This window comes from Cervus canadensis, chromosome 9 (genome assembly GCF_019320065.1).
Source record: "Cervus canadensis isolate Bull #8, Minnesota chromosome 9, ASM1932006v1, whole genome shotgun sequence".
Lineage (NCBI taxonomy): Eukaryota > Metazoa > Chordata > Mammalia > Artiodactyla > Cervidae > Cervus > Cervus canadensis.
In genome coordinates, this window is record NC_057394.1 from 84037167 (window position 1) to 84052169 (window position 15003).

At 37.3% G+C, this 15003-nt stretch overlaps 1 protein-coding gene across 1 annotated transcript in view; it reads right to left on the reverse strand.

Moving 5' to 3' along the window:
- Window positions 1-15003, reverse strand: part of RNF17 (ring finger protein 17) — a 113964-nt gene that overhangs the window by 9288 nt on the left and 89673 nt on the right. Inside the window, exons 28-33 of the mRNA XM_043477807.1 lie at window positions 7470-7589; window positions 6047-6124; window positions 5441-5521; window positions 3282-3407; window positions 2120-2176; window positions 7-123 (exon numbers count right to left, since the gene is read on the reverse strand). Coding sequence (XP_043333742.1) covers window positions 7-123; window positions 2120-2176; window positions 3282-3407; window positions 5441-5521; window positions 6047-6124; window positions 7470-7589 — 579 coding nt within the window. The remainder of the gene's footprint in view (window positions 1-6; window positions 124-2119; window positions 2177-3281; window positions 3408-5440; window positions 5522-6046; window positions 6125-7469; window positions 7590-15003) is intronic.

Here is a 15003-nt window from a genome sequence, read left to right on the forward strand (position 1 = left end):
ACATACTTCACTGGGTGAGACAACGTGCTTAACTTGAACAGCATAGAGTTCCTCAGGGGGAGGCAGAGATGAAGACAAATATGGTGGTAAAATAGGAGTCTCTGTTTCAGGCAAAAGCAAATCCTAAAACAGCGCAAATAAATTAAAATTTCAGAATGACTATTACAGAAAGCCATTACATTATTAAAGTTCATTCCAATGCCAGTTTACTTTCTTAACAAAAAGCTAGCTGAGACTATCACAAAACAATTTTGTTGTAGCAGGAACAAAATGTGGTAAGCAATCAAAAGATCTTTAGAATGCTTTTGTCTCCTGCCTAAAAAAAAAGATGTTAACTGCTCCCCCTCCACAGGAATGTTTATTTACATATTATTATAATATTTACATATACACATAATATTTTAGAAGAATAGTTAACAAACTGACACTGCTCAGTGGAACTGGGGTGTTCGAGGTGTAGAATGGGGGCAAGTTCTTTCCTTTTCACATTTCTGTAGTATTGCATTCATTTTTAGAGTATGTATTTTATAATAAAAAACTAAAATAATATATGAAATGCCAGAAGAAGATTTAAGTTAAAAATCATCAGAAAAGTGTGCTCTCCCTTAAGTTCTATAAAAGGATAAAGAATAATTAAAAGTTATATGATTCCAAAGAGGATCACAGCAGTCAGCAATTGTTAAAAGCAAATATATATAAAAATATAGGTGACTTTTATTAACTTATAAAAATCCTGAATATGGTACTCAGTATAAATAGTAAAATAATCACATTCAAATTTGTAGACTCACTTATGTAACAATTCCAAACTGGTGGCAAAACACATACTTGAACCACTTAGCTGATTTCAGCAAAAAGTGACTCTCCACTGTTAAAATTTTACTGATTTGTTACAAAACAGTTTACAACAAGCATATGTTATTTTTATAATTATAGGAATTATTTTTGTAAATTTTTTTATTTGGCTGGGCCAGGTCTAGATGCAGCATGTGGGGGTCTAGGTTTCCTGACCAGGGATTGACCCAGCGCCCCCTGCATTTGGGAATGCAGAGTCTTAGCCACTGGACCACCAGGGAAGTCCTTATAGGAATTAAATTCTACCTATAAATCATAAAATTTTACTTATCAAAACACTTTCTGCACAGCAAAAAGCACAAGTGACAAAATAAAAAATAAGACAAAAACAGATAAACTGGACTTCACCAATATTTTAAACTTTGGCGCTTCAACGGATATCATCAAGAAAGTGAAAAGACAACCCACAGAATGACAGAAATATTTGCAAATCATGTCTGATAAGGGACTTGTATCTTCATACCTATCCTAAGATGGCTAGGAAACAAGTCAAACAAGATGGCTAGGATAACAAGTGTTGGTGAGGATATGGAGAAAATGGAACCCTTGTACAATCCTAGTACCAAAGTAAATTATTGTAGTTATTTGGATAAGTTTCACAGTTTCTTAAAATGGTAAACACAGTCATATGACTGTGTAATTCTCATGACTTAGTAATTCCACTTCTAGGTCTATACTCAAGAGGAGCAAAAACAAACATTCACTTAAAACTTTGTACACAAATGTTCATAGTAGCTTTATTTACTATCTGTAAAGGTAAAAACAATCCAAATGTCCATCAACTGATGAATGGATAAATAAAATGTGGTGTATCCATATAATGGAATATTATTCAACAATAAAAAGGACACATACCACATGATTCAAACTTGCAAACATTATGGTCAATGAAAGAAGCCAGTAACAAAGGACTATGTACTATATAAGTCACTTTCTATGAAACGTCCAGGACAGGCAAACCCACAGAGACAGTTTCCAGGAAACTGCGGGGTGGAGGGAGGTAGGAAGTGATTGCTGCTGGTGTGGGGCTTCTCTTTTGAGATGAAAAGTTGTGGAATTAGATAGCTGTAATGATCATACAACTCTGTGAATATGTTAAAAAACCACTGCTTGTACTTGTACACTTTAAAAAGTTAAATTTTATGGTATATGAATTCTCTCAATAAAGCTGTTACAGAAGAAAATGCTTACTTCCTGATCTTGAATGAAATTCTTTGTATTGATGAAGTATCCAAATTTTTAAAATATTTAGATTGAAACTTACCTCAAACCTTATTTTCCATCTCTCTTCCTCATACTTTTTATTGTAATCTGTTGGATTCTGAAATAATATAGTATTATCAATGAAAACTTTACCTATATAATATTGTTTTAAGACACTTTCATTTCATCCCACAGAAACTGTGTGCATGTTCTTGTTGGCATTCATTTTAGCTTAACTATAGGAAAATTTAGTGTTCTGAGTAATTTAACATTGCAACAAGAAGAATCCTCAAATTATGCTAGAAGCATGTCAACAACTGTAATCAGTTTATAAGAGTGGGAACTCTTACCTTTCATTTTAAATGTCCACAGTGAAGAGTACATACATCTGGCAAAGACTAAATGATCTTTATAAAACCCGTTTAACAGATGAAACACTTTTAACACAAACACACAGGGGCACATATGCACACAAACCAAACACTTCTCTGCTCAATAGCTGGCTGTGAGGATTATGTGTATGTACAAAGTTATGTAATAGTTTTCCATTTGAGAGAAAAAAGTAATTTCCTTCACTGCACTGACCACCCACTGTCTGGTTGTGTACTGCAGATAAAATGAATATTCAAAAACCTAATAAGTGAATTGTAAGTCTAACAATATCTTGCTATATAAAATGTTCATACTATTATTTATGGTGTGTACCCTATTTTGATAAAATACTTGTGGCAGCCTGCAATATGAAACCATATCCATAACAGGCTAATTTTTTTTTAAAGATATTAAACACAGAGGCACCAGGCAACTGGAATGGGCTGTTTACTGAAGCTAAGCTTAAAATTTGGCTCTGAGTTCCTACAGGCACGAGGGAAATGTTATATCAAATATGAGGAAAAAACATTTTATCTTGGGAGTCAATTTCTGGCAGCGAATTTCATTATGATTTTATCATTCACATCTGCATTCAAACAATGCTGGAGAACATGAGCTTCTTATTAGGTTTGAAGACACAAAAACATTAAGTGAATTTTAGTGCAATTGAAAAGTTTTTTTTAGGACATTTATAAAGCTTTCTCAATAAAGAATTACAAATCCTCTAGGCTCTCTTAACAAATCAGACATGTAGGACTATATGGAAGACTTGAGGCATGAGACAAAACATGACAATTTTTAACCATATTTTTCTTTATAGTATAGATTTTAAAGAAACATACTTTACTTACTTCCTTCAATATTTCCTCAGATTGTTCAAAAGTGCAATATTTATGGTGTGCCAAAAAATAAGAAAGTGACATTCCACCAAAATAGAGATGAATAGATAATTTCCCCCATGGATTTTCTGGTAGTTCCTATTTAAGTTCAATAAAGGAGATCATTACTATAAAAACAGTCTGAAGATTTAAACTTTATACTCAGCAAAAATGGAATTGGACTTCTGACAATCACAGTATTACTTGTTTGACTAGTGAGTCATTTTGTAAAATTTCCTTCCTGGTATTTTGGCAGATAATGAAGCAATAATTCTACTACTTTGGTAGTTATAAAATACATTTACATGCCTATAAGGTAGAGAGTTTTCTAGTTATCAGAAAATAATATATTATACATCATCTTTAGATGATACTGATAATTTATAGTAAGTAGGAGGAGAAAGAAAAAGTATGCTCAGGGGTAAAGCAATAAAATTTAGTTAAAAATCCCCAAATGGTAGGAATCAGAAGAAATTAACAAGTCCAGGAGTCATAAATGGTTTTAAAACTCGTGGGTCCATTTACAGATATCAGGTACCTAACAAGCACCTGAGTGATGAGCTGACCATCCCTCACTTGATACCAACTTGGTCCAAACTCAGGTCTCTGCTGAGTTAGTGTACTGCCTCCCAGCAGATCCCCTGCTTATACCTCTCTCTCCTGTCCAGTTTCCACCATTCAGAATGAAAACAGCACATGAGGTCGGATCACATCCACTGCAGCTCTCTCGGCTCTCCTGCTCCAGCTCCTTCCCAGTCTGCTCCTGCTCCCTGAATGCTCCAGGCATCTTTGGCCTAGAGCTCTCTGCACTGTTCTGCTATCTGCGCGGCGTCTCTTCTCACCATTTAAAAGTTTTAATCAAGTTTTATCTTTTTAGGGATGTCTTCCCTGACCACTGTATTAAAATGTCATCCCTCCCCTGCCCACCTCTCCCTATATGTGTCTGTGTGTGTATATATTTTTGTTTGTTTGTTTCCCATCACTAAAATGGAAACTCAACGAAGACTTGAGTTTATGACTCTCTGACTCTTGATGCATCTGCAGGCCAAAGACAGTGTCCAGCAGGTGAGAAGCACCCGGTCAGTGCCATCAGTCATCAGGCAGAGTGGCATTTCTGGGGGAGGTCAGTTACGGTAGCAGGGATGTAGGCAGCACCGGCATGGTTTCTGAGAAATCGAGGGCCTTTGGTACACTCCATGCTGTTCTCCAAGGCTAAGCCAAGCAGCAAAGTAAGCCACCTGCATAAACTCAACAGTGCCATCTCTGAGGGACCTCCAGGACAGCCCACAGAGGCTGTGAACAACTGTATAGGCTTCTCCATCATCTTATTTGTGTCTGTGGCTCTTTTAAGATCTTGTCAGCCTATCATCACACCTTTCATACAGAAATACTTCCTTATGGTTTTATATCTTCCTACTGGAATCCTCAAACAAGATCCCAGTTAATCTTCTCTTTACTTCACTGCTCAGGAACCTCCAACGGGCCTCTTGACTGATGTCTGCTTCACGTACACTCTATTCCCACCACTGTTCCTCACAAAACTTCCACTGTTCTAGGAAACACATCTCCTCAAGACATGTCCATTTCTGTCCCCATGCCTACCTGAACACTGCATTTCTCTGGTCAGGAGAACTTCACTGACTTTCCCATTCTTTCATTCCTATTACACTTAACTGTTTTTACCAGTCATCAGTTCCCAGCAAGTTCTTTGTGGTGTAAAGTCTTCAGGTTTTTGTCTTGTGTCTCACTGTTTCACTAAGTAGACAAGGCCTTTGAGGGCGAGAATTACCTGCACCTAACACAGTGCTACACACACAGCACCATCCTGAAAACTACCATGTGTGTTTTCATAAACAGCTCCATTTCCTCCCATGTCAAAATAAGTTGTTAATAAGGGATCTTCCAAATTACTGACTTTCTTGCTTCTGGGAAGTTCTCAGGAACTTTCTCAAAATTAGCCTATTTAAAATGAGCCTAGGAACCAAAGTGGTAACTTTTTTATATTAATGAGTAGTTTACAATCACATAGGAACACAGTTCTTCATTGAAAAAAAACCTCACAAATTATGTTACCTGTAACACTTTATGACAGATAAACTAAATCAATGATATATACTTTAAATACAAATTACCATAATGTGAATTTCCACCTCTCTCTTTGAAAGCAGCTCTTGAAGGAGTTCTACTGCATCTGGTTGCCAGACATTCCCAACCTATTTGGGATTAATAAACTCAGGTTCTTTCACAAGATAAGAGCAGAAAGTAAATGAAGATACACAAAAGTAGCCATAAACAGATAACACTAGAGGAGGACAAAATATACAGGCAGTTTGCAGAGAGAATCATGGGTATATAATAAAGAAAATCTTAAGAAATTAATAATTTGGAGGCAACCTAGATGTCTACTGGCAGACAAATGGATAAGAAAACTGTGGTACACACACACACACACACACACATATACACAATAGAATATTACTCAGCCATTAAAAAGAATGCATTTGAATCAGTTCTAATGAGGTGGATGAAATTGGAGCCTATTATACAGAGTGAAGTCAGTCAGAAAGAAAAACACCAATACAGTATACTGACGCATATATATGGAATTTAGAAAGATGGTAACGATGACCCTATATGCGAGACAGCAAAAGAGACACAGATATAAAGAAGTCTTTTGGACTCTGTGGGAGAAGGTGAGGGTGGGATAATTTGAAAGGGTAGTGTTGAAATGTGCATACTATCATATGTGAAGCGGATCGCCGGTCCAGGTTCGATGCATGAGACAGGGTGCTCAGGGCTGGTACACTGGGATGACCCTGGGGAATGGGATGGGGAGGGAGGTGAGAGGGGGTTTCTGGATGGGGAACACGTGCACCCATGGCTGATTCATGTCAATGTTCAGCAAAAACCACTACAATATTGTAAAGTAATTAGCCTCCAATTAAATTAATTAAAAAAAGAAACTAATAATTTATATCAGCCTCCTCAAATACTATTCTCTTAAAGCATTTTATGATTTAAAAATATAAACCTACACCCCCCCCAAAAGCATCATGTTTAGTGATGGTGCTGGTTGCTCAGTCATTCCGGCTCTTTGTGACCCCACGGACTGTAGTCCGCCAGGCTCCTCTGTCCATGGGATTCTCCAGGCAAGAATACTGGAGTGGATTGCCATTTCCTTCTCCAGAGGATCTTCCCAACCCAGGGTTTGAACCCGGGTCTCCTGCATTGCAGGCAGATTCTTTACTGTTTGAACTACAGGGAAGACCTAAAAAAAAAAAAAAAGCATCATAAAACTTAAAAAAAAAAAAAAAAAGACCAACACGTCAATGCAATGTTTGTATAATGACTACAGTGAGTGAAAGTGTTGGTCGCTCAGTCATGTCCGACTGTTGTGACCGCACAGACTGCAGCCTACTAGGCTCCTCGGTCCATGGAATTCTCCAGGCAAGAATACTGGAGCGGGTAACCATTCCCCTCTAGGGATCGAATCCAGGTCTCCCGCACTGCAGGCAGATTCTTTACTTCTGAGCCAGCAGGGAAGCGACTGTTACCTTTTATGTTGAAGTTCACATAGCCAGAAGGGGGCTTCTTGCCAAAAGCCCATGAGAAGCCCCAGCTTAGGGCCAGTGCCCTGTGAGTGAACATCTGGAAGTAGATCCTTATCTGTCAGTTCTTTGGATCTGCATTTCTGGTGCACCTCTTTGCTGCTGTGTCACCAGGGACTCTTAAGCTAAAACCACTCAGTTAAGCTGCTCCCAATGCCTGAATCATAGAAACTGTATGAAATTTTTAAAAAGCTTATTGCTGATTCAGATCACTAAATTTTAAGCTTAATTTGTTATGCAGCAAGAGATAGTATGCCATTACTTTCTCTGCTCCTGCTTCCAATTTCTTGAAACAATAACTAAAAAATAACCTCAAACAAAATTCTCATCTATGAAGAAACTGCATCTCTTAAATTTATTCACTGTTTTTATACCCTTTAGTATAATCCTGTAGTTTTCTTCATAAAGGCCCTTTAGCTGTCTTAGTAAGCTTATTTCTAAATATTTTACTATTTACTAAAAGGGATTTCATTTTACATTCCAATTTCTAAAAATTATTATTAATAAAAAGGCAGTACTTAAAATTCCACCCTACAAATCACTGTTTACTCACAGGTATGGTGTTATAGAGCTGACAAGGAATACAAAATTGGGGTGTATCAGGATACAGTAAAATAGGATAAAGATGACACTGTGGAATCTTCTCAGTGAATCCATGATCTAAATATTGTACCTAACAGAAAAAATAAAACTTGTAATTAAAATTTAGTACTAAAAATTAGGGGACAGAAGGGACTCCTTCTGTTAATTCTTTATTAAAGAGAAAACATTCCAGAAAGAGAGATAAATCTGGATTTTAAAAATCTCCAGACAAAAAAGTAACATCATTATTTCCTCATCCCAGAGTGTTATCAAACCTCATTGTCAAAAGGTTTTCTTACACATGAACATTTTTTCTTGATAATAATCACTTTTTTGGAGGATGTTTAAATCTTTTGTTTTTCTAAGTATTTTAGAAGTCCTGACTTCCACTTAATGAAAGAATGTATCTCAAATTCTCAGTTTTCCTCAGACAGCTTCACAGTTTGAGAAACTGCATGTATTGTTCCCTTCTTGGAGAATCACATGCCTAACAAAGGTTCTGAGAAGTTATATGAGAAAGAAACTTGTTTTTATATCATCCAGTGATCCTCAAACTTTTTTGTAAAGTAACTTTCTGAAGACTTCAGTTTTAAAAGAATTTTGGGTTCACAGCAAAATTTAGAGAAAAGGTAGAGAGATTTCCCAATAGCCCCTCATCTCCCATCCCACCTCTCACACTGTAACATCCTGTACAACAATGGTAATTTGTTATAATCATGAACCTATATGGATACATCATAATCAAGGTCCACCGAGGTTACATTAGGGTTCATTTACTGGTATACACCTTATGGGACTGACACTGTGAAAACACAGGGTGTTTCATTGCCCTAAAAAATCCTCTGTGCTCCACCTATTCAGTCCTTGTTGTTGTTCAGTTGCTAAGCTGAGTCCAATTGTTTGCGACCCCATGAACTTCAGCACTCCAGGATTCCCTGTCCTTCACCATCTCCCTGAGTTTGCTCAAACTTATGTCCGTTGAGTCAGTGATACCCTCCAACCATCTCATCCTCTGTTGCCACCTTCTCCTCTTGCCCTCAATCGTTCCCAGCATCTGAGTCTTTTCCAATGAGTCAGCTGTTACATCAGTGGCCAAAGTACTGGAGCTTCAGCTTTAGCATCACTCTCTTCCAATGAATATTCAGGACCGGTTTCCTTTAAGATTGACTGGTTTGATCTCCTTGCTGTCCAAGGGATTCTCAAGAGTCTTCTCCAGCACCATATTATGAATAAGCATCAATTCTTCGGCACTCAGCATTCTTTACGGTCCAACTCACATCTATAGATGACTACTGGAAAAACCACAGCTTTGACTATATAGACCTTTATCAACAAAGTGATGTCTCTGCTTTTTAATAGGCTGTTTAGGTTTTATAGCTTTTCTTCCAAGAAGCAAGCATCTTTCAATTTCATGGCTGCACTCACCATCCACAGTGATTTTGGAGCCCAAGAAAATGAAATCTGTTACTGTTTCCACTTTTTCCTCATCTATTTGCTATGAAGTGATGGGACCAGATGCCATGATCTTAGTTTTCTGAATGTTGAGTTTTAGGCCAGACTTTTCACTCTCCTCTTTTACCCTCAATCAAGAGGCTCTTTAGCAATGGTATCATCTGCATATCTGAGGCTACCGATATTTCTTCTGGCAATCTTGATTCCAGCTTGTGATTCATCCAGTCTGGCATTTTGCATGATGTATTCTACATGTAAGTAAAGTTAGAAGGGTGACAATATACAGCCTTGTTGTATTCCTTTCCCAATTTTGAACCAGTCTGTTATTCCATGTTTGGTTCTAACTGTTGCTTCTTGACCCACATAGAGTTTCTCAGGAGACAGGTAAGGTGGTCCGGTATTCCCACCTCTTTAAGAAGTTTCCAGTTTGTTGCAATCCACACAGTCAAATCGGCTTCCCTGGTGGCCCAGCTTGTAAAGAACCTGCCTGCAATGTGGGAGACCTGGGTTCCATCCCTGGGTTGGGAAGATCCCCTGGAGAAGAGAATGGCTACACACTCCAGAATTCTGGCCTGGAGAATTCCATGGACTGTATAGTCCATGGGGTCACAAAGAGTTGGATACGACTGACTGACTTTCACACAGTCAAAGGCTTTAGTATAGTCAATGAAGCAAAAGTAGATGTTTTTCTGGAATTCCCTTACTTTCTCCATGATCCAATGAATGTTGGCAATTTGATCTCTGGTTTCTCTGCCTTTTCTAAACCCACCTTGCACATCTGAAAGTTCTTGGTTCACATGCTGCAGAAGCCTAGCTTGAAGGATTTTCAGCACAACCTTGCTAACATGTGAAATAAGAGTAGTAGTACAGCAGTCTGAACGTTCTTTGGCACTTCCCTTCTTTGGGAATGGAATGAAAACTGACCTTTTCCAGTCCTGTGGCCACTGCTGAGTTTTTCAAATTTGCTGACATATTGAGTGCAGCACTTTAGCAGTAGCATCTTTTAGGATTTGAAAAAACTCAGCTGGAATCCCATCACTTCCATTAGTTTTGCTTGTAGTAATGCTTCCTAAGGCCCACTTGGCTTCACACTTCAGGATGTCTGGCTCTAGGTGAGTGACCACACCATCACAGTTATCCAGGTCATTAAGACCATTTTTATACAGTTCTTCTGTGTATTCCTGCCACCTCTTCTTAATCTCTTATGCTTCTGTTAGGTCCTTACTGTTTCTGTTCTTTATTGTGTCCATCCTTGCATGGTATTTTTAATTTTCTTGAAGCGATTTCTAGTCCTTTTCATTCTATTGTTTTCCTCTATTTCTTTGCATTGTTCACTAAAGAAGGCTTTCTTATCTCTCCTTGCTGATCTGTGGAACGATACATTCAGTTGGGTATATCTTTCCCTTCTCCTTTGCCTTTCACTTCTCTTAGCTATTTATAAGACCTCAGACAACCATTTTGCCTTCTTGCATTTTTTTCTCTTTGGGATAGTTTTGGTCACTGCCTCCTGAACAATGTTAGAAACCTCCATTCATAGTTCTTCAGGCACTGTCTACCAGATCTAATCCCTTGAATCTATTCATCACCTCCACTGTGTAATCATAAGGGATTTGATTTAGGTCATACCTGAATGGCCTAGTGGTTTTCCCTCCTTTCTTGAATTTAAGCCTGAATTTTGCAAGAAGTAGTTCATGATCTGAGCCACAGTCAACTCCAGGTCCTGTTTTTGCCGACTGTATAGAGCTCCTCCATCTTTGGCTGCAAAGAATAAAATCAATCTGATTTCAGTATTGACCATCTGGTGATGTCCATGTGTAGCGTCATCTCCTGTATCATTGGAAAAGGGTGTTTGCTATGACCAGCGTGTTCTGACAAAACACGCTAAGAGTTTGACAAAACTCTTGGTCTTTGCCCTGATTTATTGTACTCCAAAGCCAAACTTGCTTATTACTTCAGGTATCTCTTTACTTCCTACTTTTGCATTCCAATCCCCTATGATGGAAAGGACATCTTTTTTTGGTGTCAGTTCCAGAAGGCCTTGTAGCTCTTCATACAAGTTCGACTTTAGTTTCTTTGGCATCAGTGGTTGGGGTGTAGACTTGGATTACTGTGATTTTGAATGGTTTGCCTTAGAAATAAAATCGAGATCATTCTATCACTTTTGAGACTGCACCCAGGTACTGCATTTCAGATTCTTTTGTTGACTATGAGGGTTATTCCATTTCTTCTAAGGGATTCTTGCCCACAGTCGTGGATATAATGGTCATCTGAATTAAGTTTGCTCATTCTCATCCATTTTAGTTCACAGATTCCTAAGATGTTGGTCTTTACTCTTGCCATTTCCTGCTTGACCACATCCAATTAACCTTGACTCATGGACCTAACATTCCAGGTTCCTGTGCAATATTGTTCTTTACAGCATCGGACTTTCACCACCACATTCACAACTGAGTGTCGTAATCTTGCAGGGTACATAATTCTAAGCTGATTTTTTTTCTCCCTCTCAAGATTTTAAATGTTTTAAAATTTTTAAATGTTTCAATCCACTATCACGTCATAGTTTCTGAGGAGAAGCTGGACATAATTCTTATTTTTATTCTTCTATACGTGAAGTTACTTTTTCTTCTGGTTTCCTTCAGGGTTTTTCTTTAATTTTGACTTTCTGTCATTTGAAGTGACAGTCCATTTGTTGTGCATTTATTCCGCTTGGTGTTCTCTGAGCTCCAGGATCTGTGGTTTGGTGTCTAGACATGCACTTGGGGAAATTCTCAGTCATAAGTTTTCAAGTATTATTTTCTCTCTTCACTTTCTGGTATTTCCATTAATCTGCATGTTACATGCCTGTGATTTTCCCACAGTTCTTAGGTATTTGGTTCTTTTTTTCCCCCCAGTTTTTGTTCTCTCTACTTTTTAGAGGTAGTATTTCTAGCTCTCTACTTACACTGCCTGTCTGTTCTTGCATGTTGTCTACTTACTCCTTAGAATATTAAACATGCCTTTTTTTTTTAAGTTCCTGTTCTGATAATTCTAACATCCCTGTCATATTTGGTTCTGATACTTTCCATGTCTCTCCAAATTGTGTTATTCTGCCTTTTAGTATGCCTAATATTTTTAAATTTAGACATGACCTATAACATTAGTTTCAGGTATACAATGTAATGATTTGATATTTGCATATGTTGAAAATGATAATAACAGTAAGTCTAGTTAACATCCATCACCACACATGGTTACAAAACATTTTTATTCTTGTGATGAGAACTTTTAAGATCTACTCTTTAGCAACTCTCACATGTACATAATTATTAGTTATAGTCACCATGCTATACATTACACCTCCATGAATTACTTATTTTATAGTTAGAAGTTTGTACTTTTTAACCCCTTCACTCATTTTGCCCATCCTGCCACTGACAACCACCAATCTATTCTCCATATCCATGAGCTCAATTTTTGTCATCTTTCAGACTCCACATAAAAGTGAGATCCTTAAGTATTTGTCTTTCTCTGTCTTATTTCACTTAGCATAATGTCTTTAAGGTCCATTCATTTTGCCACAAACCACAAAATTGTTTTCTTTTTTATGACCAACATTCCATTCTATATATACACATCAATTTCTTCATCCATTCATCCATCAATGGACATTTTGGCTGCTTCCATATCCTGGCTATCATAAGTAATGCTGTAATAAACACAGGGGAGCATACTATCTTTTCACTTAATATTCCTGTTTTATTTAGATAGAGCTGGATAATATAGTAGTTCCAGGGGCTTCTCAGGAGGCTCAGTGGTCAACAAACCACCTGCGATGCAGGAAACCCAGGTTTAAACCCTGGGTTGGGAAGATCCCCTGGAGAAGGAAATGGCAACTCATTCCAGTATTCTTACCTGGGAAAATCCCATGGTAAGAATCCCACCAGAGGAACCTGGTGGACTACTGCTACTGATCATGGGGTCGCAAAAGAGTTGGACACAACTCAAGGACTAAACAACAACATAGTAAATCTTTTCTTACTTTTTAGAGTGTCTTCCATACTGTTTTCCACAGTGGCTGTTATCAATTCACAGTCCCATAAACTGCATATGACGGTTCTCTATTGTGCACATCCTCATCAGCACTTGTTGCTGGTGATCTTTTTGATAACAGCCATATCTAACAGGTATGAAGTGATATCTCATTGTGTTTTGATTTGCATTTCCCTGATGATTAGTGATGTTAAGCATCTTTGCCTGAGTCTATTGGCCCTCTGCATTTCCTCTTTGGAAAAATGTCTATTCAGTTCTTCTACCCATTTTAAAATCAGGTTGTTTTCATTTTTATTGGGGTATAGTAGATTTAAAATGTAATATTTTCAGGTTTTTTTTTTAATGTTAAGTCCTATGAGTTGTTTATACACATTAGCTATTAATTCCTTATCAGTCACATCACTTGCAAGTATTTTCCCCCATTCAGTACATTGTCTTTTTCTTTTGTCAATGGTTCCTTTACTCTGCAAAGGTTTTTAAGTTTCACTAGGTTCCATTCATTTATTTTTGCTTTTAGTACCTTTGTTTTAGGTGACAGATCCAAAAAAATATTACTGCAATTTACACCATAGTGTTTGGCTGAGGTTTTCCCCTAGGAGTTTTATAGTATCCAGTCTTACTCTTAGGTCTATGAACCACGTTGAGTTTATTTTTGTATATGATGTTAGGGAATGTTCTAATTTCATTCTTTTACAGTTTGGTTTTCCCAGCATCATTTATTGAAGAGATTGTCTTTTCTCCATTGTATATTTTTGCCTCCTTTGTCATGGATCAACCATTAAGTGGCTTTATTTTTGGGCTTGAGTTTTATGAGTTCTTTATATATTTTGGATATCAACCCTTTGTCAGATATATGATTTAGAAATATTTTCTTTTATACAGTAGGTTGCCTTTTCATTTTGTTGATGGTTTCCTTTGCTGTGCAGAAGCTTTTTAGTCTGATGCTCACCTTGCTAATTTTCGTTTTTGTTGCCTTTGCTTTTGATGTCACATCCAAAAAATTATCACCAATACCTTAAGGAACTTATGGCTTATGTTTTCTTCTAGGAGGTTGATTGGCTTCTGGTCTTATGCTCAAGTCTTTATAATCTATTTTGAGTTAATTTCTGTGTATTGTTTAAGATAATGGTCTAGTTTAATTCTTTTGTATGTGGCTGTTCAGTTTTCCCAATACCATTTATTGAAGAGACTGTCCTATCCCCAATGTATATTCTTGGCTTTATCATAAATTAATTGTCCATATGTGTAGTTTAATTTTTAGGCTGTTTATTCTATTCCACTGATTTGTACATCTGTTTTTATGCCAGTAACATGTTGTTCAGTATTTTTTCCTGATAGCTGGACATGTTCTGTGTAAAAGGCCTTCAGTAACATGGCAGGAAGGTGTGGGAGAAGGGGAACTGTTCTACAGTCTTACAATTAGGTCTTAAGTCTTTCATTGAGCATATGACGTCAAACTTTGAACTTCACAAGTGTTTCTCAGTCTGTTGTTCTCCCCTCCTTAAATAGGAGATGATGGACATAGTAGGCTGGAGTTGGGTCTTCCTGTGTGGAAGTCTAGAGTTAACTAGAATTGGGTAATTTCCTTTCCCCCATGTCCACTTGGCTCTGATAATAGGCCCTGATGAACTACTTTCTCCTGAGTGCAGGCCTTATTAAGGAGAACAGAATGCTCTGGCATATTTCAAAGTGTACTCCATCTCTTATGGCTCCAAGAGGTTTCAGTTTGTTCAGCTTTTTAGTTATTGATAGGATGGTATGGCAACTTCAAAACTCCTTAAATGTGGAACCAGAAATGAGAAGTCCTCAACAACCTGTTTTTTATTTATTTTTTTGGACTGTGAATTTTATTTTTATTTTTATTTTTTTCATGTTGGCTACATACATTTTTATATTTTTTATTATTTTTTCCATTTATTTTTATTAGTTGGAGGCTAATTACTTTACTGTAGTGGTTTTTGCCATACATTGACATGAATCAGCCATGGATTGACATGTGTTCCCCATCCCGATCCCCCCTCCTG